This window comes from Heterodontus francisci, chromosome 27, assembly GCF_036365525.1.
Source record: "Heterodontus francisci isolate sHetFra1 chromosome 27, sHetFra1.hap1, whole genome shotgun sequence".
Taxonomy (NCBI): domain Eukaryota; kingdom Metazoa; phylum Chordata; class Chondrichthyes; order Heterodontiformes; family Heterodontidae; genus Heterodontus; species Heterodontus francisci.
In genome coordinates, this window is record NC_090397.1 from 20,727,766 (window position 1) to 20,754,819 (window position 27,054).

General features: G+C 43.1%; 1 protein-coding gene across 8 annotated transcripts in view; it reads left to right on the forward strand.

The window, feature by feature from the left end:
- lmo3 (LIM domain only 3) overlaps nt 1–27,054 on the forward strand; it is a 70,249-nt gene that overhangs the window by 40,408 nt on the left and 2,787 nt on the right. For all 8 annotated transcript variants that reach the window (XM_068058958.1, XM_068058954.1, XM_068058960.1 and 5 more), the window contains exon 3: nt 16,663–16,788. In XM_068058958.1, the coding sequence (XP_067915059.1) occupies nt 16,663–16,788 (126 nt within the window). The remainder of the gene's footprint in view (nt 1–16,662; nt 16,789–27,054) is intronic.

A 27,054-nucleotide genomic window follows, 5' to 3' on the forward strand; every position in this document is an offset into this window, starting at 1 on the left:
CAAAGTGGTGCAAAAATTATAGGGTAGTTATAATTATAATTATCCAAACATAGACTGGGATAGTAGTGTAAAGGGCAGTGAGGAGCAAGAGGTCCTAGAGTGTTCAGGAAACATTTCTAGACTATGTTTCTAGTCCAATAAGGAAGGAGGCACTGCTGGACTTCATTCTTGGGAATGAGGTGGGCCAAGTGGACAAAGTTATCAATAGAAGATAATTTAGGGGGCAATAATCATTGTATCACAAGTTTTAAGCTGACTATGGAAAAGGAGAAAGAACAATCCACAGTAAGAATAATTCACTGGGGGAAAGCTAACTTCAATGAAGTAAGAGTGGAACTGGGGCAAATAAATTGGAGTCAAAGGTTGGTAGGAAAACCAACGCTGAACAATGTGCTATCTTCAATTAGATAGTTTAGGCACAGTCAAGGTATGTTCCCTTGAAGGGAAAGGTAGGGCAAACAAAACCAGAGGTCCCTAGATGACAAAAGAGGTAAAGATTTAGATGAAGAAAAAGTGTGCTTATGACAGATGCCAGGTAGAAAATACTATTGAGAACCAGGCTAAATATAGAAGGTCCAGAGGGGAAGTGGAGAAGCAAAGAGAGAACATAAAACGAGACTGGCAGTTAACATTAAAGGAAATCCCAAAGTGTTCTATGGACATAAATAGTAAAAGGGTGGGAAAAGGAGGAGTGGGCCTGATTAGGGAACATAAAGGGGATTATAGGACCCCAAAAGGACGTAGACAAGTTGGTATGGGCAGACAGGTGGCAGATGAAGTTCAATGCAGAGAAATGTGAAGTGATTTATTTTGTTAAGAATATAAAATAAAAGGTACAATTCTAAAGGGGTGCAGAAACCGAGGGACCTGGCTGTATGTGCATAAGTCTTTGAAGGTGGCAGGACAGGTTGAGAAAGCGATTAATAAAGCATGCAGTATCCTGGGCTTTATTAATAGGGGCATCAAATATAAGAGAAAGGAAGTTATGTTGAACTTGTATAAGGCACTACTACAGACTCACCTGGAGCATTGCGTCCAGTTCTGGACGTCACACTTGAGGAAAGACGTGAGGGCATTGGAGAGAGTACAGAAAAGGTTCACAAGAATGGTTCCAGGGATGAGGATTTTCAGTTATGAAGAGAGAAGTTAGGACTGTTTTCCTTGGAGCACAGAAGGCTGAGAGGTGATTTGATAGAGGTATTCAAAATCATGAGGGGTCTGAACAGTGTAGATAGAGAGAAACTGTTCCCACTCATGAAAGGATCAAGAATGAGAGCGCACAGATTTAAAGTAAGAGAAGCAAAAGTGACATGAAAAACTTTCACTCAGCGAGTGGTTAAGATCTGGAATGCACTGCCTGAGGATGTGGTGGAGGCAGGTTCAATTGAAGCATTCAAAAGGGAATTAGACTATTTGAAAAGGAAGGAAAAAGCAGGGTTATGGGGGGAAGGCGGGGGAATGGAACTGAGTGAATTGTTCTTTCGGAGAGCCAGCGTAGACACGATGGGCTGAATGGCCTCCTGCACTGTAACAATTCTATGACATTGGACATCCTTGGATGCAAGAGTAGGGGACAGTGAAACAACAAACTTGGAGCTAACACTACCCTGTTCTTGAATTTTCTGGATTCACTCACTCAGACACAAGCCAAACATGCGACAATCTCTCAAATGATGCAAGCTGTGTTTGAAAGCATGTCTTGGAGCCAGGATTTTAATTTCCAATGAGTCATGGGATACAGTTTGGTAGCTTGTTAATGCCACTAAACCTGCCAGCACCTCTCAACCTCTGTCTCCAACATTTCCAAGCACCAGCAAGTAATTATATACATCCCAAAATAGTCAGTGAACTTGAAGGTATGGCATTGGTTAAATGAGTGTGCAAGTGAGAGGCAATAAGTACCAGTGGTATTGGGCAAATGGTTGTCATCAATAACTCTTTGGAAAATGCAGTTGTGTCATGCTGTACCTGCATTTCAGTGGTAACGGAGATTAAAATCTATCCAGTGGTTATCTGTTTAATACATGTGTGGGCAGCACATTGGCTGATTATTGCTCGTGATCCTTGTTATAGCCTGGAAGGTGATGAAGATAGAAACTGAACAGTGGTGACCTTGACTGTCGTGAGCAGTTGCATCCCTATGATGCCAGTTGTCTGTGAAGCAAATGACTTGTTCTGCAACTGGCTCTGTACAACTCCACAACCTGTGGTTATGGCCAGGTAGATGACTTGGAGCCTCCTGATTATGTTTGGGGCATAATGGTGCGTCTGGCTGTGTTGGTTGGTCATTTATCTGGTATGCCACCATTCATCTGCATTTGGGAATGCTTTAAAACCGATCGCCATCATTCATTTGAATGACATACTGACCAGCGTGGGACTCCATAGATTGTACTTGGATATCTTGCTACTGTTGCTATGTGTCAGGAGCTTTTGTTGCCACTTCAATCAATTCTTCTTGTTTTGTTGAAGTACTGACCAATTACAGTCAGCTTTTGAATGATTTATTTTGCAAGACCATGTTGAACAATTTTGATTTAAATATTCCGAACCCCCCTCCCAATTTTCTTAAAAGCATGAAGTTCAACAAAAACAACCATAGCAAAGCAGTGGGAACATTTGTTTTAATAAAAAAAAACAAGTGAACAACCTTTTTGTGCTTTTTGAATTCCTTCACACATGGAGCTTGCTGCTTCTAGATAGGTAAGTAAATGGCACAATCCCATGTCAAATGGACAGGAACTGGTGCTACCCACTTGTGTATTTAAATGAAGTTCTTGGGGTACTGCTAATTGGCAATTTTGTAGCCCTATTGGCATGCTCCATGCTGGCAGCTCTTTCTGCCAACTCAGATTTCTCCTTTGCTGTCTGCTGAAACTATGGATTGGAAGATGCCCGTTTAAGGTTTTTATCTGTGGCCTTGGTACTCATTATGTTTTGACTGGGCCCAATTTTCAAGGTTATTTTTAAGTCTCCCGTTAGATTAGTTCAGTTGAATTTGATTTTTTTTTTGCAGAACATAGTTTTTAAGGAATACCACTATGTACCATAAAACAGAACCTATTATGCTTCAAGTCCAGTCAGGTGAAGACTTGCTACTTTGTGCATTGGATTATCGAATCTGTAAATTTATACAATGTTTAAGCATTTTATACGGTAACTTTCACATTGACTTTTTTTTTGGATAATCAATTACTTTAGAAGTAAATCATTTCTGTTTTGTAGGCACAGTAAGATGTTGTGACCAGCTAGTCTGTTGTGGTGGTGAAGGGATGAATATTGACAAACACACTGGGCGATCTCTCCAATCTTTTGAATTGTCATAAGATCGTTTACATTCCTCCCCACCCACCCAACTGCATCCACCTCCAAACAAGCAAATAGGGGGCCTCAGTTCAACATCTCATCTGAAAGGCAACACCTGACAATGCAGCACTCAATAATAGATTGTGCTCAAGTTCTGGAGTGGGGCTTGAATCCATGATCATCTGACCGAGGTAAGAGTTGCACTCAGTCAGAAGAATTTGCTACTTGGGGATTTATTTAAGTTACAAGTATCTTGTCTTTGGATAAAATTTGAGTAAAAGATGTTTTATTGGTGAGTAGCTGAGGGATACAGACCAGGTTGGTCCCCACTCCATCCTGAGCAATGGCCGTGTGCGGCATTTGTCCTCAACATCCCAGTTACGAAAGTGCTTCCATTTTTTAAAACTTTTTTTGAGGATTTGTGTGAAAACTGAAAAGATTCCATGGATGATTTTTTTTTTTATAACCAATTTCCCAATTTGACCGAAAGGACACTTGATGTTGCTTGAAAGCCACCTGTACTGGAAATCATGTGCTTTGGGCTCAATAAGCAACAGAACCCTTGCTGACCTGGGAAAAATGGTTATAGAGAAGCCACATGTCAAGGTTTATGGAGGTCAGGAGGTCAACGCCTCTGGGGTTTGGACATTGTTTTCAGTTTAGTTGGGGTGTGAACTGCTTGAAGACAGTTGGTGGTTTCCTGCCAAGGAAAAAGAAACCACCCAGCTCGCCGCCTCTTCTACCTCTGAAGAAATCCTGCCAAGATCTAGTGTGGGAGAACTAAAATTCTCGGTGTTGTATAGCTCCTGAGAAGTTGAAAAATCCTGCATTTCAAGTGTGCACTGGCAGAAAACCCTGATGCCGCAATTCTCCTGGAAATCCCACCAGAATAATTATCCATCTCCAGAACGGACTGCTTCTGAAATTATCTGTGACCCATCTCCGTATACCCGGACTCCAGATCAAAACAAAGGAACTTCCTTCCATATCGTGCATGTACGTGCTTTCATATTTCAATCTGTATGTTAATGCTTTGCTTAATTACTGGTAAAGTCTTGTTTTATAATAAATAATTCTGTTTATTAAAGAAACCTGGTTAGTGTATTTTATTCTGGGATTATAAAAGGGTATACGATCGGCTGAACTGGTAACCGGATAAATATTTAAATATATGTTGTGACCTGTAGAGAAATGGTCTTTTTCTAGTTCCGTGCACTCCTCCCACCTTGATCTTAACCAGTTGAGAAGAAAATTGGTTCAGGCACCTGACCTTTAGCTAGAAACTGCTGGTAGAAGTGCAGGATTGGCTTTGGTACCCATTATCTAGACTTGTGCATGAATCATTGCTCCTTGAGCAAGGTACACCTATGGAACCATTATAAGAGCAGTGAATCAAGATCTCCAGGAGAGGAGGATTGGAAAGAAAGTTCTGATGGCAGGCAAGTACAAAAATCTTCTGTCTACGTAGGACCCCTATAAATGGGTGAACTACAAAATGCTTGTTTTCTACAGTGGGTCCCATGGCTGTTAATTGAGAGTGCGATTTACTAAATGATTTCACTGGAGGTATCAAAAACTCATTACCCCTACAATAATCCTGAAATACTTTTCAAAGCTAATGAGCCCCTTAAGTGTTAATATCAAAGTTCTTTCAGTCATCCATGGACTCTGCAATTGAAATTGAGAAAATATTAATGCTGCCTCAAACTCCAGAAGGGTTGTGTGAAGTTGTAGCATGCAATAGATATGCACAGGAAGGAGCACAATTTATTTCATCCTCCAGATGGGGGGTTTTGAGGAATGAAAGACAAACACTTTCCCCATTTCAGGTATCCCAGTGTTTATTGGATGTTCTTAGGTCAGATGAAACACAACCAGATGCTGAATGGAGCTCCACAACATACCTAGGCACCAATCTCGGGAGGCTAGTTTCCTAAGTTTTAGTACTCTATTTGGGACAGTTCTGTGTTATCGGCCTGGGCCCATTAGGAACTGGATTGAGAACAAAAATATTTTTGCAAGGATCTTTACAGTCAGGGGCCATTCTTCCCTCAGTCAGTTGAGGCTGAAGTTGAGCCTAGAACTGCACTGCCTAGTTCCCCAATAGTTAAATGCAAAGAAATGTTTTTTTTTTGAGATACAGCACTGAAACAGGCCCTTCAGCCCACAGAGTCTGTGCTAACCAACAACCACCCATTTATACTAATCCTGCAGTAACCCCATATCACCTACCTACACTAAGGTAAATTGGCCATTGTAAATTGCCCCATCAGCCTGTAAGTCTTTGGCTGTGGGAGGAAACCGGAGCACCTGGCGAAAACCCACGCGGTCACGGAGAACTCCGCACAGGCAGTACCCAGAATCGAACCTGGGTCCCTGGAACTGAGGCTGCAGTGCTAACTACTGTGCCACTGTGCCGCCCCGTTCTGACACGGAGATATTAACCAAAATGGAATGATACAAGGACTGATAATTGAAGGATTCTATATATCTGATGTGCCTTGACAGGAGAGATTGTACAATAACAATTTTCATCAGGCAAATAAACGCGTTTCATTCCCTTTAATTTTAACCTGAAGTTAAACACTCTATTGGAAGATGTAGGGTTGAGCAGATGGTGGGCATCGACATAAGGCTGTTGTGCCACATGAACATGCTATTGAACTGTTCAAAAGATCCTTGGCAGTCATGAAGTTGTATGTTCACATTGATTTCTCTAATATGTTGCATGAACTGTTGTTAAGCCCAAGCACATAAGATAATGTAGTGTTGACTCTGGCTCAGTTGGTAGAAGTCTCCCCTCCAAGTCAGAAGGTTGTGGGTTCAAGTCCACTTTAGGACATGAGCACAAAAATCTCGGCTGACGTTCTAATGCAGTACTGAGGGAGTGCTGCCTTTTGGACGAGACGTTAAACTGAGGCCCATCTGCCCCCTCGGATGAATGTAAAAGATCCTATAACATTATATCAAGGAAGAGTAGGTGAGATATCCTTTCTATCCTAGCCAAATAGTTATCCTTCAAGCACCATCAGCAAAACACATTATCTGGTCATTATCACTATCACTATTGCAGTGTCCAAATTGGCTGCTGCAAGTTTGTCATCACAACAGTGATGCTTCAAAAGTACTTCATTGGCTGTAAAGTGCTTTGGGATATCCTGTGGTCATGAAAGGTGCTATATAAATTCAAAACTCTTTCTCCAATGGCACTACAGGACTGGTTATAGATAAGTCTGCTTGCTTACTCATTTTGCACAGTCTGCTGTTTCCATAGAGAATAGATGACCGTTGCCCATCAACCAAAGCCAAAGAGGCACTCACCAGAACACCAGCCATAGCCACACTTACATTAGTCATTGAATCCTTTACAAGTGTATGTATTTGTGGCAATCGTGACATTCAGGAGGAATTACATTAGGCACCAAGCACTATTAATAAAGTAAAAGCAAAATACTGCGGATGCTGGAAATCTGAAATAAACAAGAAATGCTGGAATCACTCAGCAGGTCTGGCAGCATCTGTGAAAAGAGAAGCAGAGTTAACGTTTCGGGTCAGTGACCCTTCGGAACTATTAATAAAGTGCTGGTGGTTGAGTGACCAGGGGGATACAGACTTTACTATGCCTCCTTTTTGAAATTAAGGCTGTTACAGAAGCAGGGCCATATTATGGAGTCACTTGTGTTATGACCAGGTGAGAAATGTGTCTAGGGGTGTCTCAGTCTTCGCCTGGTCTTACTGTAACAGGGTTTTATTTTAAACACGCCGTGTATTTAGCTCCCCCTTGGTGAATCCTTGTTCACTGCTTTCCAATCATAAAGCAAAGAAACCAGCACAAACAGGTTGTCTTAGGTTTAAAGAAAAATTTTAATTTATTAAACTTAAACTCTAATTCAGTTGACTCCTACGGATACACGCGCCCACGCTAGCATGCATACGCGATACACGCATGCAGATAGAGACACAAAGAAAACAAAAGAAATAAAGTGGAAAAGTTTGAGGCAATATCTGAAGAGTTTTTGTAGCGTGTCCTTTGAGCTCACTGTAGAGTCCTTGATTGTAGGTAGATCTTGCTTTCTGTTGGGGCCCAGTATTATTCTTAAACCTTGTTTGCTGCAGGAGACTTTTCTCTCTTGGGGTTCATGTCTTCAGTGGATTCAGTTCTGAGGGGCTGTGGCGAGCCAGCCAGGAGAGGTCTTTTCAATCCAGGAACAAACTGCTTTTTGCAGACTCTCAGTTCTAACTCTGTACAATTCAGAAAAAAAAAACCCAGACTGCCAAGCAGGTTAGTCATGTGACTAACTGGTTCGACCATGTCTGTTTGTGGATTGTATTGGAGCAGGGGATAGCTCCTTTGTTCCAACACTCTCTGTTAATATGAAAAAATGTCTTTCCAGCCAGGGGCCTGGAAACCCCTTGTCGCAGGCCTTCTCTTCCCAGCAACAATTTAAAATTTAATGTCCATGTGGTGAAATTAATGTACCTCGTTCTTGGCAGGTGGGGGACTGCATGACACTTGCCTCTTTATACACATGGGGTCAGGGTAGTGCACGGGAGTCCAGCACACACATTCAATGCCATTTTCCCACCTGAGAGTCCAGGAGTAATGCTTGTTGACAGTTTAGGTGTGTATATAGCAACTCCAGTGGATACCACATTCACGCAGGACATAAACATTGGGTGCATCTCATGAACTGTTCTCCTGCTTCTACAAAGAATTTGGGGTCCAAACACCATCGTTCACTCATGGCTGTCAGCTTGTTTGGTGTCTGAGTGCAGTCTTCCATGAAGGAGCAACTTCAAAATCCCTTAACCACTGATCATACAGATGTAAAACATCCTAGAAATTGCCTTCAGCAATTGGAGGTACTCCTCAAAAGCAGTCTGTGCCATCACATAACCTTGTAACCCACACAGAAACTAGAAAAGGATGGTGTCAACATTGATGTGTTCCAAACAGGATTTGTCACAGACACAAGTATTGAGCTTTCTGTTTTTGCTCTCTGTGGGCTAATACAACCACTCGCTATTTCTTATCCTTCATCAAAGTAGTACATAGTAAGACACTTATCTGGACAACATCAAGTTCCCAGTGCACAAGAGGCAAATGCATAAATTTTAAAACATTGAATTTAACATTTGTGCAATTGTATACATTCATCCACTTTTAACAGTTGCATTTTTATCTTGGGCGGCGCAGTGGTTAGCACCACAGCCTCACAGCTCCAGCGACTCGGGTTCAATTCTGGGTCCTGCCTGTGTGGAGTTTACAAGTTCTCCCTGTGTCTGCGTGGGTTTCCTCCGGTTGCTCCGGTTTCCTCCCACATGCCAAAGACTTGCAGGTTGATAGGTAAATTGCCCATTAGCAATTGCCCCTAGTATAGGTAGGTGGTAGGGAAATATAGGGACAGGTGGGGATGTGGTAGGAATATGGAATTAGTGTAGGATTAGTATAAATGGGTGGTTGATGGTCGGCACAGACTCGGTGGGCCGAAGGGCCTGTTTCAGTGCTGTATCTCTAAACTAAACTAAACACACCCAGTGCAGTGTTCACACCGTTGGTACATGTTGATCAGTTTTAACTAGCACATCATTTCGCTCTAGCTCCTCTTCACCCTGGGTTTTGAGAGCATAAGGAACTGGTCTAGCCTTGCAATATACTGGTTTTGCATCAGGCCTCATTTGAATGTGTGCCATCACACTGATGTATACCTTCACAGCTATTCTCAAGCGTTCCTGTAACTATTCAATAGCTGATCAAGCTTCTTGGTCATCTCAACTTGGATAATATGCTTCCAGTCTTACTTTAGCTTATGACACCAGTCTTTGCCCATTAACGTTGGTTTGTTGACGCATCCTGCTACAGCAATGGGTAAACTGAGAGACTTGCCCTTATGTTGGACATTGCATTCTGTTTGTCCACACATTTCCCACATCTCACGTGTGGGTTATCAGCTGAACTGTGCTATCAACTTAGCGATACATCACTGAATTTGTGCTCATACGTGTGTCGATTCATAATTGAGCAATCTACAGCTGTATTGATGCATATATTGATGTACTGTTGATATACCCACACCTTTTATACAAAAGTCTAATTTGAGCAATTGCTACTGGCATAACTGCTGTACAACCCTAGCTCCTCTTCATTTAAGCGCTCTGGGTTCATTTCAAGATTGTAACCACCACCCTAGGTATGCCACTGCTTTCCACTACTATTAGAAAAAGTTTTTTTTTTTCCTGCTTTGGCCTTTGCTTGGCAAGCAGTTACAATATGACCTATTTTTTTTTTTGGCAATTAAAACACTTGGCACAAATGTCAGTACAGAAATGCCAAGTGGTTGCCCTGATAAGACAGTAAACCTCTATCATCACTTTTCTGATCAGATCTCCTGCTTTAGACTTGACTTGACTATGGACAGAAGCTGTACTAGGCACTTGCATAGGACAAGATTCCTGAGCATTCTTCGCTTCTGTTGCATGATTGCCTTTAAGAGTAATGTACATTTAAGATCTTGGTATGCTAATGAGTCAACTACCAGGGTGTAGTCATGTGACTACATGCCAGTTTCTCTCTACTGCAACACCAAGAGGCAAGACCTGCAAATAGACAGCTCTGTACTGTATATAGTTAGCAGTTTGTTAAACCTGTTGAGATCAACAATCTGAACTCCACGCATCTCATTTATGTTGCGTCAGAAAACATAAGCTTCTCATTTCAGCTTGTACCATGGAGATGGCATCAATCTTGGATGCTAGCTCAAATGTGAGATTTTGTGTGTTTAGTAACTTTGGATTCTTTCATCCACCAATCCTTCTGCAAATCTGTCTTGTAATACACAGTCTAAAAATGTACCGACGTTGCAATGTAATAAATTCTTCAGTGCCGCAATGTGCTCACCAACTGTTTCACTGCTTTTCTGGTTCCAAATTTGTATCTTTCTGTTATCTCTAGTGGCTTAGCATTAAAATGTTCTTCCAACTTATGATTATTTTGAATGGCACATCTTTTGCCTTAAATAAAAATGAAGTGCTGGGAATACTCAAGTCAGGCAGCATCTGTGGAGAAAGAACCAGAGTTAAAGTTCCAGGTCTATGACCTTTCATTTAGGTTGAGTGTGAACAGGACAGAAGATGGAATTTGTTAAAAGCACACTGACTTAGAAATTCAGTTGGGGAGATTGTTTTGTTTTAGTATCCACCCAGATAATCAAGATTTAGAGACTCGAGCTCCATTCAAAATTAGAATTGATCTGTGAGTGTGTGTAAAATATAGCCAAGAGAGTGTGGGAAAATGGCGCACTGACACGGAACACAAAAGTCCGAGTGTATCAGGCCTGTGTCCTCAGTACCTTGCTCTACGGCAGCGAGGCCTGGACAACGTATGCCAGCCAAGAGCGACGTCTCAATTCATTCCATCTTCGCTGCCTTCGGAGAATACTTGGCATCAGGTGGCAGGACTATATCTCCAACACAGACGTCCTTGAAGCGGCCAACACCCCCAGCTTATACACACTACTGAGTCAGCGGCGCTTGAGATGGCTTGGCCATGTGAGCCGCATGGAAGATGGCAGGATCCCCAAAGACACATTGTACAGCGAGCTCGCCACTGGTATCAGACCCACCGGCCGTCCATGTCTCCGTTATAAAGACGTCTGCAAACGCGACATGAAATCGTGTGACATTGATCACAAGTCGTGGGAGTCAGTTGCCAGCATTCGCCAGAGCTGGCGGGCAGCCATAAAGACAGGGCTAAATTGTGGCGAGTCGAAGAGACTTAGTAGTTGGCAGGAAAAAAGACAGAGGCGCAAGGGGAGAGCCAACTGTGCAACAGCCCCAACAAACAAATTTCTCTGCAGCACCTGTGGAAGAGCCTGTCACTCCAGAATTGGCCTTTATAGCCACTCCAGGCGCTGCTTCACAAACCACTGACCACCTCCAGGCGCGTATCCATTGTCTCTCGAGATAAGGAGGCCCAAAAGAAAGAATTTTATATATATATATATATATATATATATTCAAAATGGTTGTCTGCTTTTTCATTTGCTACTTGGCTTTTATTATTCAACACAGTATGTGTTCGATGTGCAACGTACATTCCTGAATACTTTAATTACTCCTTTATTTCACTTTAGGAACTAATTTGTGGTCCCAGCACTGCTGTCCCGTTAGTGAAAGTGAAATTGCTGCCTCGACAAGCGAGATGGCTGAATTTACTTTTTTATAACCGTGTTTTTCGGCAAATAATCAAACTACTCAATAATCAAATGTGCAGAAATATTGAGTCGACCCTGCTTTTTCCTTTTTTCACAATGTGCTGGTAGTTAGGCTACATGATCAAAATGCAAACAGCTAATTTCAGCAATTATATTCTGCTGTGTATATACACCATATGTTTCTCAAGACTGGAGGTGCTGTTGTGGCCCATTTCATATTGCAGTGCTCCCCAGTGTAATGATGCCTGTTCTATGATTACTATTACCAGTACAATAGTAGAACAGCTGGAAAATTGTCTTAACCACTCAATCTAGACACTGCAATCTCCTTTGCTGTGGAAAATGTCCATGGAAACCGATGTAAAGTGTCTTTTTTGTGTGTTTTGGTCCAGATTCGCTAGCAAAATATGCAGCACAGAGATGCTATAAAATGCCATTCAGCATTCCTCTCAGCAGAACAAGGCCTAAATAGGGTAACTTTTACAAGGCTCAATCCCAGTATGGAGTTCCACAAGATGGGAGCATGGTTGGACATGGCCCTATAACACTATGGGGCTACCCCACAGCCCATGTTTGCATCTACCCAAGTGTGGCCCATAGTTGAAGGTAAACCTGAATGGCAAATGACTGAGCTAAGGATGCAACCTTGCTGTATATCTCCTTTATGTTATAAAAGAGAAATTGTGCATTGTTTTTGTAGCTTTCTCAATAGTGGAGTAAAAAAAATTGCAGAAATTGAGGCATTTGTGATTTTTTTTTTAGACCATTCAGTTATTCATTTTTTTTTATGTAGTCAAGGAGTGCCAATTAGATCATCTGATCAAGTTGACCATACTTCCTACCTACTATCACATTATACATTCTCAGCTCTTTTTCTGTTTATTTTCAACCCAGTTGTTGATTACACGCTAAATAAAATCAGGAATTAAATTTGATGATTCCCTATCGGAAAAGTCTTCTAGTGGGGTTTACACTTTGCCCTGCTATTTATGTGGAACTCGTTATTTTCCTTTTAAAACAAGTCTGGACTAGCCTGAAGTATGGTGGAAATGATGTATCCATGCTACTTCCAAGTTCTGACAATCCAAGGGTTAGTGATGTAACTACATTGCAAAAACTAACCATCCTTTTTTCTTTTAATCCATTTGTGGCATCTAAGCAGCGAACATGCAACAGGAGTAGGTCACCCATACTCCTAGGTTTGAGCCTTATCCGTGAGAGCACATACCAAGAAATGGCATGTATTGCAGCCACCGTTTTGTGTCCGTTAGTTTTTTGTCCAAAAATTATGAACTGTCCATGTGCAGTTCCCTGATAGGTACTTCTGGTGGATGTGATTCTATGCCAGAAGTACATATTTGTTACATTTACAGTTCAAATGTTTTAGGAAACATTTATGCAATAAAATTTGGTACTGATGGCTTTTACTTAGGGCAACTAGGTTGGTGAGGGATGGGATGACAGGACTTGGCAAGAAACCTGATTTAAGGAGTGGTCGTCTTCGGCTTAAAGAGCACAGAGACTGGTGCACAAACAACCAAAGAGCTGGAACTGGGTGAGTTTTTAAGCAGATCATGAATAGGATTGTGTTGGGCTTGTCTATGTAAAATAGTAACAAGTTCTGGTTTATCCACAAGTTGAACCTACACTAGTAATGTAGCTACAAATTAATCACTGCTATGCGTGTTTGTAGAACAACTTGGCAACAGAGTTTTTCTTTGAAGACATACTAAATATCCCTGATGGGCAAACCAGATCTTTGGATGGGCTTCCAAGTTAGATGAATCTAACTAACTACTGTACCAACAAGGACCATAAATGTCTGCTACTCATCTAAGAATCTTGGACACTCTATCTCTATGGTGAAAGAATGAAGAAAGCATCTGTGCTTTTTGTTTTTACTGGCAAAACAACTGGAATCTCCCCATCTAATTGTTCTGGGTTAGTTTTATCTCCTTGACCCCTTCTCTTGGGTGTCTTTATTCACCAACCAATGGATGTCTGCATCTACCATCCATCTTGACATTCTCCAGTCCTTGTGCTTGTTAATTGCAAGTTCCAAACTGCTTTTGCAGTGAATTTTCTAGAGTCTACCACTGGAAGGCAGTGTCTTACCTAATGTACCAAGGTCTAACCTTTTAAAGTAAGAGTAAGCCTGTTCCACATGGCAGGGAGAAGCTGGGATAGCCACAACTTCTAGCACTTCCTGATTGCAAAGTTGAGAGAAATAACAAAATTTAACATGGCAAGGGAGTTGCAGAGATGGAGTGGTTCGATTGGAGATGCATCTAGTAGATGTGTATAGATGTCTGGTAACACAATGCACTTTTTAAGAAGATGATGCATCATTTTGGTACCGCTTTCTAATTTTATTTTGGCAAATAAACAAATTTTTTCACAACTTGGATTGCATATAAATCCCTTCATGCAGCATGTGCTTCTGACAAAGCTCTGGTTCTGGCACTTTTTTTATTGGGGCAGTGTGTGGGTTTTGTTCCATTGCTGGTTATACTGACCACTATTTAATGCTGTTACTGGGGGCAGGATTTTCCTTGTGGGCCTCTGAACCCCACTGTTGGGCTCAAATGGTGGTCAGAAGCCCACACCACGGGCTGAATTTTGTGGGCTTTTGGGATACAGGCAAGGGAGCCCAAAAATAGCAAGGGAAGGTGGGGAGTGGAGTGCCAGTCACCTTCCTGATGCCCATGCAATTTTGTTGGCTGGAAAGGCCAAAGGAGGCCTTCATGCCCAGAGGCCAATGGAGGCCCTTAAGTGGCCAATTAATAGCCACTTAATGGCCTCTTCCCAGCACCGCTGGTATTTTATCAGTAGCTAGTGGGAGTCCTGCCACATGGGGAGGTCACCCAGTAAAACAAGGCGGTCTCCCTGTGAACTGGAGGATTCAGGGGGTCGTCTCCGTTGCAATCTGTTACAGCTCCCTGTGGCAAAGGCCTGGAAAATTCCAGTCAACCACCTTTTCAAATGACCTTAAGTGGCCCTTAACGAGCCATGTCTGCCCGCTGTATGCGTGCAGGTAGCCCTCTGCACCCCCCTGCCCAATTCCGCCTCAATTGCCCAGGGTGAAGTAGAGACGGGGAGCTCGCACCCCGGACAGTGGCGTTACTTTTAACGCCTGCCCGCCTCTGCACCTGGCCCAGTGTGTCCGAAATGAAGGTTTCATTTCTCAGTGGTAAATAGCCCTTGCCTTGTCTCCCCCACACAACTTTTACCAAAAAAAAAGTTCTAGTGGCAGAAAAGGAATGTGACTTTATGGCATAAGGTGGTGCTTTTATATCCGGATGAGTTAATGTTGCTATGGCACCCTGCACAGGTGTTGGTCTTTTAAATAATGTAAATAAGAATTCCAGCAATTATTGCCACGTAGAAAGCCGGATTGGCTAAACCCATTTTTGCAATAGGCATGGGGTTGGGGGAAACCATAAAATGCAAGAAGCACAATCAAACTCCAAGCTTGTTTTCATTTAAATTCATGCTTTTAAGGCCTATGATTCTCCGTCTGCTTTGGAGATTGAATGTTATGAAGAGATCATCATTACTGCATCAATTTCTGCTAGCATTGCCCCTCTCCCAATGAATAAGAGAATAGTTTACCCTCTGAAACCAGATCAATTTTAGAAAATTTATTGTGTTGCAATGAAGTGTGTCCTACATATAGTCATACAGCTCCAAAGGGGGACATTCAGCCCTTTGTGCCAGGGCTGACTCTTTGAAAGACTATCCAGTTATTCCTGTTCTTTTCCAGTAGCCCTGGAAATTTCTCCTTTTTCAAGTATTTATCCAATTCCATTACTGTTGATTCTCCTTCCAGCATCCTTTCAGGTAGTGCATTCTAAATCAAATTTGCTGCAATTATATTCTTTAAAATTCTCATCAGCTCTCTGTTTCCTTTGCTAATTACCTTTAAATCTGTGACCTTTGGTTAGTGTTACTGACCCTTCTGCCACTGGCAACTGTTTCTTTTTATTTACTCTGAGAACAAAGAACAGAACAGTACAGCACAGGAACAGGCCATTCGGCCCTCCAAGCCTGCGCCGATCTTGATGCTTGCCTAAACTAAATCCTTCTGCACTTCCGGGGACCGTATCCCTCTATTCCCATCCTATTCATGTATTTGTCAAGATGTCTCTTAAACGTCATTATTGCACCTGCTTCCACCATCTCCCCCGGCAACAAGTTCCAGGCACTCGCCACCCTCTGTGTAAAGAACTTGCCTCGCACATCCCCTCTAAACTTTGCCCCTCTCACCTTTAAACCTATGTCCCTGAGTAACTGACTCTTCCACCCTGGGAAAAAGCTTCTGACTATCCACTCTGTCCATGCCGCTCATAACTTTACAAACCTCTATCATGTCGCCCCTCCACCTCTGTCGTTCCAGTGAAAACAATCAGACTTTATCCAACCTCTCCTCATAGCTAATGTCCTCCAGACCAGGCAACATCCTGGTAAACCTCTTCTGTACCCTCTCCAAAGACTCCACGTCCTTCTGGTACTGTGGCGACCAGAATTGCACGCAATATTCTAAGTGTGGCCTAACTAAAGTTCTGTACAGCTGCAACATGACTTGCCAATTTTTATACTCTATGCCCCGACCGATGAAGGCAAGCATTCCGTATGCCGCCTTGACTACCTTATCCACCTGCGTTGCCACTTTCAGTGACCTGTGGACCTGTACACCCAGATCTCTCTGCCTGCCAATACTCCTAAGGGTTCTGCCATTTACTGTATACCTCCCACCTGCATTAGACCTTCCAAAATGCATTACCTCACATTTGTCCGGATTAAACTCCCGGATTAAAACCCTTCATAATACTGAACATCTCTATTAAATCTCCCCTTAACCTCGTATGCTCCAAGGAGAACAACCCCAGCTTCTCCATCTCTCTGCATAACTGACGGCCTGCGCCCCTGGTGTCATCTGAGCCGAACACTAGTGTCAATTGAAAGCCTAAGGAGTTGTGGTCCATTGTGCCTCTAGCCAAGGGTGAACAGGAGTGCAAGGACTTTCTATCGGGATGGGGGTTACAGATAACGATGCACTGCCTTGAACTAGCGGATGATGGCAGGCTCTTGGTTTTCATGCGAGCATGATGCTGATTTTGTTTTTTGTCTTCCACACTTGCAGGTTGTTCGGTGTGACGGGGAACTGTGCGGCGTGCAGCAAGCTGATTCCTGCCTTTGAGATGGTAATGAGAGCCAAGGACAATGTTTATCACCTGGACTGTTTTGCTTGTCAGCTCTGTAATCAGAGGTACAGTTTTTGATCAAAAGTCCTCACTGTCAATGCACATGGAAACCCAATTAGTTAAAAGAATGTAACATCTGTTACACACTGTAAATTCATATCATTTTTCTGAAACCCATCTGCTTTATATTAGATTTTTGACTATAGAAAATGTCGTCCATTAATCACAAAGTCTGCCTTGACTATATAATGTTCCTCCACCCAAAAAAAGCAATGAGGATTCCTCAAGCAGCTTAATATGCCCGAGTTAACAGCATAAAATATTAATTGAAAAATTCAGTCAAGTCCTGATACTTGGTTGGGTTCTGAATAACCAATAGCTTTCATAGGGTTAAACAAATTAATAGTAAAGCATGTTTAAATAGTGATGGAGATACCAGTACTTGCCAAGAAGCCAGCTCTGCACATTAATAGGAAAATTCATTAACGTTTCCACAGCCTTTGGGGGCCTTCCTGCCAACTGAAAGCCCCTGAGGGTAATAATTGTGTTGAAGTCTATAAATATGTAGGATCTAATATAAAATGATACATTGAAGAATGTTTGTTCATTAGCTTGTGGCTGAGGTGTATGTATATTAAATTAATTAATATTTTAGAAAATGAATGGAAAAAATCTATCTACTTTTGATTGGGAAATTGTTTTCTTGGGGAATTGAAATCATTTGGCTTTTCAATTTTCTTAAATTAAAAGTTGCAGCAGCAATGACAGCAGAGCTCTAATGTATTACTTGCAACAGTGTTAATCCCATAATGTTTAACTGTATTGAGCGAGAATTATTACTCAAAGGTTGGAGTGTTTGATGTATATGAAATTTAAAATATCTGTCCTGATGGTACAAAACAGAATAGTTATCTGAACAAAACCATTTTGGTCAGAAAAGTATTTGAATCCACAGCATGAGTATGGGAGGACAGGGTGCACTGGACTGCAAAGGGGGCTGGGTGCCCCTAGAATGCAAAGGATGGGTGGGGAGGAGGTGGGTGCTCTTAGACTGCGGATGAGGGGTGGGGGCAGGTCTCCTAGACTGTGGAGGATGATCAGAGGGGAAGGAGTGGGTGCTCCTGGACTGCAGAGGGCGGGGTGGGTGCTCCTAGACTGCGGAGGAGGGACAGAGGTGGGGGTGGGTGCCCTCTGACTGTGGGGGGAGGAATGAGTGCCACTGGACTTCAGTGGACCCTAGGTGCCCAACCCACACCAGAAATTAACCCAGTCAACAACTGATCAGGGTAAGTCAGTGATGGAGTAGTGCACAACGGGGATCGGATTCAGTATGTGACTGACTGAGTTGCCCGAACTGGGCTACAAGGACAGTCAACTATTCTCCCTGTACTACCTAGTCAGTGAAAATCACCACTCCCTTCAACATTTTCTTTTTATAGTGATATTCCAAACACCCACAGGTCCATCCCAGGAGTTGGTCATTTTGCCATCTAAGGGCTTGTTGAAGCCCTGTTTTTCATTTAGCCATCTACATATGCTGAAGCAGATTCTAGTTTGTATGCACTGGCATCCTGGTATTGCTTTGAGGCGGATGCATGATGATTTCATTCAGAGGAAATCAAACATGTCTCTTTGAATGTGAAAGAATGAAGAATGATTAGCCCCTCAGGGTGTGAGCTACATTGTGCAGCAGTTGCAGCAATAGTTGCACTATCCCTGGATGCGTTGGCCCTGAAAGAAGTTCAATGCAGTTTCAACAATGTTATCAAGGCTCGAAGATTTAAATTGAGATTGGGCTAAGGCACTGAAGGAAATCAATAGGATAGACAGAGAAACTGGTACAGGTCTAGAACAGGAGGGCAAACTTAGTCAGAGCCAGGCCATTCAGGAGAGAAGTTAGGAAGCACTTTACTCAAAGGGTGGTAAAAGTATGGCACACTCCCATGAAAGCTGTAGATGCTAACTCGATTAATAATGTTGAATCTGAGATTGGTATTTGTAAGCCAAGTCAGATCTCATTGGTCAATAGACTTGAGGGGCTGAATGGCCTACTCCTGTTCCTACCATTGCAGAAAATAGAATGAAGCACATGAGGGAGCTTGAAACATTTTTAGGCTGATACTTGAAGTGCTAAAGCAGTGATTTGATGCCTGTCCTGACCAAAGGAGTCCAAGCATCTTTTCCAGAGGAAGTTCACAAAGCTATAACTATGCTGCATTATGCATAACATTACCAGGGACAGACTTGCCTGTCTGCTTAAATGAGGAGCAGTTGTAATGTGGAAGACTAGGACGATGCTGGTGGATAATGATCTTGTTGACCAGATCTTTAAGCTCTGCTGTAGGTCCTGTTTTTCAGCTTTTGCTGAGAACGGAGTTCTCTAAATTTTAAATTTACTTTTGGACTCTTCTGTGCAATAACAAATGCATGGGCTGAACTTTATGGACCCTCCAGGGACTGGAACAGAGTGAGGGGCCCATTAGATTGCGAGGGAAGGTGGGGGAGGCTGACGACAGCTTTCCTGCCCATAGGCCAATTTAAGGCCCTTAAGAGCCACTTCCTGCCACTGCTGGGGGGGTGCCTCTGCCCCATGCAGAGGTGCCCAGTAACTTGGAGGCCTCCCAGTGGGCTTGGGGCAGGGCTTGGGTGCCTCCTCTGTGTGGGCCACAGAGGGTCCTTGGTGGCAAGGGTTGCCCCTCTCCCATCACCCACATCCCTGCCCTCACTAACCTACCACCACCACCCAACCCCCCTGGCCATGGCCCTGGCAAACCCATTGCCACTTACCTGTAGTCCAGGCTTTATAGCTGATCCTCTTCAACTGCCTGCTGCAGTTCCAGCAGTGGCCATTGCTCCCAGTCACACTGCTGACCCTCTAACTGGCAGCTCTTGGAGGCAGGATCCTCATCCTTAATGGGACCGGGATCTTAGCACTGGACAGTTAATTGCTCGGGTGCCGTTCACTACAATAGGGGATCCTCCAAAGGGTCAAAGCAGGTTTCCCCTCTCCTTTTGGGCCCAGCACCCAGGACTCTTGGCAGCTGCATAAAATCAGGCCCCATGTATTTTCCTGGTGCATAAGTTTCTTCATAATAAACTTGTGCATGTTCCTAATGCACCATGCTTCTTCATCTGAGTTCTCACCTTGCTGAGGTCATGTTGACGCTTCACTTAAAGCAGTCCTACAACTTGTATATGCTACTTCCCTTAATGCCCCTGTGTTAGTCCCATTTTTCTTCTTGGGTTTTGGGCTCTTTGCTTTCAAAGTTCCACATTTGTGATCACCAGTGCAGTGCTCAGAAACGGATCAGCATTTATAGGAAGAGCAATTGGCTTCCCCTGTGCTGTTTCACATATGACACAACTGGAGGGCATCTCCTCATGATGGCCACTGTTCTCTCTGAACATAGAACAATGGAAAACAGGATTCTCTGGCTCGCTCCCTCGTTATCCATAAGTCATCTCTAAGTGAGATGAAACTTGCTATGACTGCTTGGTCTGACCTATCCAAGATGCTTTGCACTACATGTACTGAGATTAGTAATTGCTCAGCATGCTGCACTGGAAAATTGTCCCATTACAGTCACTAACCTATGATGGCTCAGGAGGGCAATCTGACCCTTGCCTTCTACCTCCTTTATCCCGTATCAAACCTCTGCTAGTCCTTTGCCGTTTTGCTGTGCTTGCTCATTATAGGTTAGCTGAAAGGTCTCTGTTCAATTGTGAGACATTTGGTGCTTTTGAGTCCAGACTGCTTGAGTCTCCTTGCTCTGTCAACAGAGCAGATGGGACATTGAGTAAATCAAGACACTTGGCCATTTGAGTACTGCATTAAGCACTTCTGCATAATCCATGTGTGCCGTTGCACTATTGCAATGCATGCAAATGAACGATATGATACGTACCAGTTGATCTGTTCACCCTCTCCAAACTTTGACTACCTCCCTTTCTACTGAATGTGGTAAAAATTGCATATCATTTTCCTTGAAGACTCCTCACTTGCTCCACTCCTCAGCCTTCTATTTACAAAATTGGCCTTGAAAGATGAGAGCAATGCTGATTAGGCTGGGTTGATTGTGGGGAAGGGGGATGGTGAATACTTTTGTTTACTATGTATGGTAAAGTTATACAAGTACAACAAATAGCCAAGATCCACCAGAACATTGACTAAATGGGATCTACTTAGCGCCTATCCTGGAATGTTTGAGAGTCAACCTAATATCTTTGGCAGGTTTCCAGTGGTGTGTCTATCTGCACTGAGAATCCTATCTGGTGGAAACTGGGGGGTGGTGGAAGGATTAAAGCACTGTTGCTGCAGACATTGAACAGCTGATCAGAGGACAGGAGTTAGTGGCAACTTCTCCAAGAAATATCTGTCCCTGTAAAAATGGCAACAAACAGCTGATTGGGAACTCTTCATCGACAGGCTGTCCACTGACTAATGTGGCCAAATAAGATGTCAGAGTTGCTGTGCTTCCCCTAGGGATACTGGGCACATGATGCATAGAGCAACTGGAGTCCTGCATTGGTGAAGCAATAATATGGGGCAATATGACTCATGCTGTTATCGTCTCATTTAATTACATCTACCTATTCTAGGGCAGCCATTGTCAGCATCCACTGACAGTGATGCTGCAAAGTTGCGATAGTAATCAAAATGGCTGAAGGTCTTAAGGCCTCATCTTTTTCCTTTTGCTCCTCTCCCCCAACTTGCTAAAGAAAAGTGGAATAAGTCAGGGGAAAAATCCTTGCCAGTGTTTTGATTTCACTGCATATAGCATCCAGAGGAAATCTTCCCTCAGGATATCTTGGAATATTGAAATTCATTTCTCTGTGAGCAGTTTTTTTTTTATTGCAATGATATATAACAAACACAACTTAACAACATTTTCATATTTATCTTGTGCTATTGCTTTACAGTAGTAGTCATCTTGTACCTCTCAAGTTGCTCAATTGGCCAGCATCTCCCTAGCCCAGTCAGAGGAACAGGGTTTTGGTATTTGAGACATCTTGTGCATGTGACAGCTGGATGAACATTTTTTTAATATTTTATGCTGATTTAATGGCTCTAACTTGAGAAATGTGGAAGAATTATTGCGAGTTTGGCTGGTATCTTGTCAATTCTATTAACGAAATTGTGTTGTGCAAAATCACTCATCAACCATTTTGTTTATAGCTCTAAAAGCTAGGATTTGGTTTAAAATGATGGGGCACACATCTGAGTCAAAAGGTTGTGGGTTCAGCTTTCTCCCCCCCTCCCACTCTGGAGACTTGAGTCCATACTTCAGGCTAATAGGCTAACCATTGGGTATGGTGCTGTCTTTCAGATTAGATGTTAAACTGAGGTGCTATCTGCCCCCTCTGCTGAATGTAAAAGATCCCATAGAAGTTCCCCTAGTGTTCTGGCCAATACTTATCCCTCAAACCAACATCACTAAAACAGATTCTCTGATCACCTATCTCGGTGCTGTTTTATGGGACTTTGCTGTGGAAAAAATTGGCAGTCAGATTTCCCTACATTGCAACAGTGACTACACTCAAAGTACGTTGTTTGCTGTGAAATGTTTTGGGATGTCCTGAGGTCATTAAAAGGTACTATATAAATGCAATTTTATTCTTTTCGAAATAGAAACCCTTTCTTTTCCCCCTGCCCCCCAAAACATGGAAAATAACAATTTCAAAGTATCTGCTGCCAATGTAATTTTTTGGTGTATGCCATCAGCAAGTGAGGCCATCAGCTCCTCGCATTCACTCTGAAAATTGGCCCCTTGAGGCAGATTCAGTCTTGCACAAAGGGAGTGTTAGGCAGAGAATTGAGGTTATTGTGTTATAGCCTTATCTTCGACCTGTGGATTCACTGAAATTGCCTCTCAAGTTGCCATTGCTCAGTTGATCAATGAACCACCCAGTATGGTACTGCATCATAAAGACCAGTAAGATGGCTGGTCTGTACCAATTTACCTCAGCCAGTGATTCAAGTGCTACAACAGGCCTCAGCCATCCTGGACCAGGGAAATAATCAGTCACAGTAAGTGTTCCCAGTGCAACCTGTTAACGGTCGCATCTATGCTTGGGAAGTGTTGATGTCCAAAGGGACCTGGGTGACCTTGTTCATAAGTCACTGAAAGCTAACATGCAGGTACAGTAACCAACTACGAAGGCAGATGGTATGTTGGCCTTTATTGCAAGAGGATTCGAGTACAGGAGTAAAGAAGTCTTGCTGCAATTGTAAAGAGAATTGGTGAAACCACGCCTGGAGTATTGTGTACAGTTTTAGTCTACATACCTAAGGAAGGAAATACTTTCCATAGAAGGAGTGCAACAGAGGTACACCAGACTGATCCCTGGGATGGCAGGATTGTCCTATGAGGAGAGATTGAGGAGACTGGGCCTATATTCTCGAGTTTAGAAGAGTGAGAGGTGATCCCATTCAGACATAGAAAATTCTTCCAGGGCTCAACAGGGAAGGATGTTTCCCGTGGCTGGGGGTTCTAGAGCCAGGGGACACAGTCTCAGAATAAGAGGAAGGCCATTAAGCACTGCAGTGAGGAATTTTTTTCACTGAGGGTGGTGAATCTTTGGAACTCTTTCCCCAAAGGGCTGTGGAGGCTCAGTCACGGAGTATCTGCAAGACTGAGTTCAGTGGATTGCTAGATATTTAAAGATATCGAGGGATATGGGGATAGTGTGGGAAAATACCATTTGAGGTGGACGATTAGCCATGATCTATTTGAATGGCAGAAATAGCCAAATAGCCTACTCTGCCTATTTCCTATGTTGGGGTGACTGAATTCACGTTAAGATCCAGTCATGCTCCTACAGGGTTACATAACTTGCTAATATTCACCAGCTTGGCTCAAGTATGAAGTTGACACATAAAGTTCATTTAGGTGAGTGACTGGATGGGTTGCCCTGTATCGGTGCAATTGTACTCCAGCATGAGCTACACCATTCAGGAGAGGAAAATGAGCAGTTTTCTTTTTATATATAACAGGACTGGATTAGCTCCAGCAGAAATATTTTTAGTTCCTGATTTAGAGTAAACAACCAGTGAACTTGGAGAAAAATTTTACAAACAACAAATGGCTACTTGAACGATCACAAGGCAGTAATTGAATTGTCTTCATGATGTTGTATTGTAAGAACAAACAAGTGATTCCTGCTGGCCATCTAAACTGAACAGGTTTGCAACCATTCAGGCCAGTCTTATTCATGTAGATCGTTTTAACTTTCTCTGGGTTTTATTCTTTTTGGGCCTCCTTATCTCGAGAGACAATGGATACACGCCTGGAAGTGGTCAGTGGTTTGTGAAGCAGTGCCTGGAGTGGCTATAAAGGCCAATTTTAGAGTGACAGGCTCTTCGACAGGTGCTGCAGAGAAATTTGTTTTTCAGGGCTGTTGCACAGTTGGCTCTCCCTTTGCGCCTCTGTCTTTTTTCTTGCCAACTACTGAGTCTCTTTGACTCGCCACATTTTAGCCCTGTCTTTATGGCTGCCCGCCAGCTCTGACGAACGCTTGCAACTGACTCCCACGACTTGTGATCAATGTCACAGGATTTCATGTCGCGTTTGCAGACGTCTTTAAAGCGGAGACATGGACGGCCGGTGGGTCTGATACCAGTGGCGAGCTCGCTGTACAATGTGTCTTTGGGGATCCTGCCATCTTCCATGCGGCTGGGTTTTAACTACACAGATAAAGGGGGCTTTTAATTCCGATTAGGGTCTGTTTTATCCTCTGCAGAAACTGTCGATCTCTGTTAATGTGATGATTCATGCTGTTAGATTAAAACTGAGAAGTCACATATGCAAGTTTATCAATCAGCTATTAAATTCCTGAATTTGCAGTGCACATTAATAGATGCATTCCCCACACCACTCCAATATTGGATCAAATTTGTTTTGCCTATTTCATAAGATCACAAGATGAGGGGAACCTTCCAAAAAGTGCTGAAATACACCCTCCTGCACCCAGTAGGCTCCTGAATGACTGACTCTGGTTTTTGCCCCACAGTTCCTTGGATTCTTTCACTCTAAAGAAAGTCTTCCTCATGCCTAAATTTGCCATTCCCCAGTCCGTATGTTCCATGTGCTACTATCGTGCTTTCCCTGAACTCAAGTTTTAGGTTTGCTATCTATACCATTTCCTATCCTGTATATTTTTCTGCACTGTTTCCCCCACACCACCATTTCTCCACCACCACCCCCCCCCCCCCTCCACTCTTTCAAGGCTAATTGTGTTCCTCAACTCAATCTTCTACCTCCCACCCCACCAACTTTGGCATTGTCTGCAAATTTAACTACTCTGCATTGAGATTTTATCTGGTCACTTAACATTCCTAAACATAACTGCACAGGCTCCCCTGGGTGCTGCCACTATTACAACCATAAGACATATTCTCATTTCACAAAACATTGAGAGCTTGGGAAACTATCTTGCTCTGTTTCTTTTATTTTTAATTCATTCACCGCATGTGGGCGTCACTGGCAAGGCCAGCATTTATTACCCATCCCTAATTGCCCTTGAGAAGGTGGTGGTGAGCCGCCAACTTATATATAACTGAGTGACTTGCTAGATCATTTCAGAGAGATTTAAATTCCCTGGCTGCTGTGCTGGAATTTGAAATGAGTCCAGGCCTCTGGATTACTAATAAAAAAAATAAAAAAATAGTGCTGTAAATACTCAGCAGGTCTGGCAGCATCTGAAGAGAAGTTGTTGGTGTTTTGAGTCAGCTCTTCAGAACCGAAGGAATGTATTAGAATTAGAATTAGAATATTACAGCGCAGTACAGGCCCTTCGGCCCTCGATGTTGCGCCGATCATCTGACCTACACTATTCCATTTACATCCATATGTCTATCCAATGACCACTTAAATGCCCTTAAAGTTGGCAAGTAGAAACAGGACAGGCTTTATACATAAAGGGGGGAGGGAAAGGAAGAAAAAAAGGGAAGGTCTGTGATAGGATAGAAGGCAGGAGCGATTAAACTGACAAAGATGTCATGGAATAAAAGGCAAAGGGAGTGTTGATTGTTGTAGTAATGATCAAGCATTTGTCCAGAGAGTTAATGGCAGAATAATGAACAGCTCCATCTGAAAGCAAAAACATGAAAAACAAGTTTAAGACCAGCACGTGGTGGGGAGGGAAAAATCAAAATGGGGGCTGCGGTCTGAAATTGTTAAACTGGATGTTGAGTCCAGAAGGCTGTAAAGTGGCTAATCAGAAGATGAGCTACTTTTCCTCAAGCTTGTGTTGAGTTTCAGTGGAACACTGCAGCAGGCTGATGACAGAAATGCGGGTGAATGTAAGGTGGTGAATTAAAACGGCAAGCAACTGGAAGCTTGGGATTATGCTTGAGGACTGAGCAGAGGCGTTCCATAAAGTGGTCACCCAATCTGCATGTCTCTCCTTTTATAGAGGCGACTGCATTGTGAGCAGCGAGTACAGTATATTAAATTGTAAGAAGTACAAGTAAATCGCTGCTTTACCTGGAAGGAGTGTTTGGGGCCTTGGATGGTGAGAAGAAAGGAGGTAAAAGGGCAGGTGATACACCTCCTGTGATTGCATGGAAAGGGGACGAGGTGATGGAGTGGACCAGGGTGGTGCAGAGGGAATGGTCGCTTTGCAATGCTGATGGGGGAGGGGCAATTGCATTTGGTGGTGGCATCATGCTGGAGGTTGTGGAATTGGCAGAAGTTGATCCTTTGGATGTGGAAGCTGGTGGGTGGAAAGTGAGGACAAGGTGAACCCCATTGCGGTTCTGGGAGCAGAAGTGTGGGAAATAGGTCACCATGTGTCACTCTTAAACTTGTTTTTCATGTTTTTTCTTACGGACAGAGCTGTTCATTATTCTGTCATTAACACGTTGTGGACAAATGCTTGTCGTTTACGACAACTATTATCATTCCCTTTGCCTTTTATTCCATGGCCTCTGTCATTTAATCTCTCCTGCCCTCCGCCCTATCACAGAACATCCCTTTTGTTCTTCCTCCCCCTCCCCCTATTAACGGCACAAAACCCATCACAGTCCTACCTTTTGGTTCTGAAGAAGAGTCATATCTGACTCGAAACATCAGCTCTCGCTACAGATACTGCCAGACCTGAGTGTTTCCAGCATTTTCTGGTTTTGTTTGATTTCCAGCATCCACGGTATTTTGCTTTAACCCTCTGGATTACTAGTCCAGTAACAATATCCCTACACTACTGTTCTCCTCCCCACCTGCCCTGGCCATCTGCAGTGTTGCGAACACACTGACCAGAGAAATGCTCTACACAGGTGACGGCAGTAATGGAGTTCAGTTGTAATGGCACACGCCTGGTTGAATGGCTGTCCC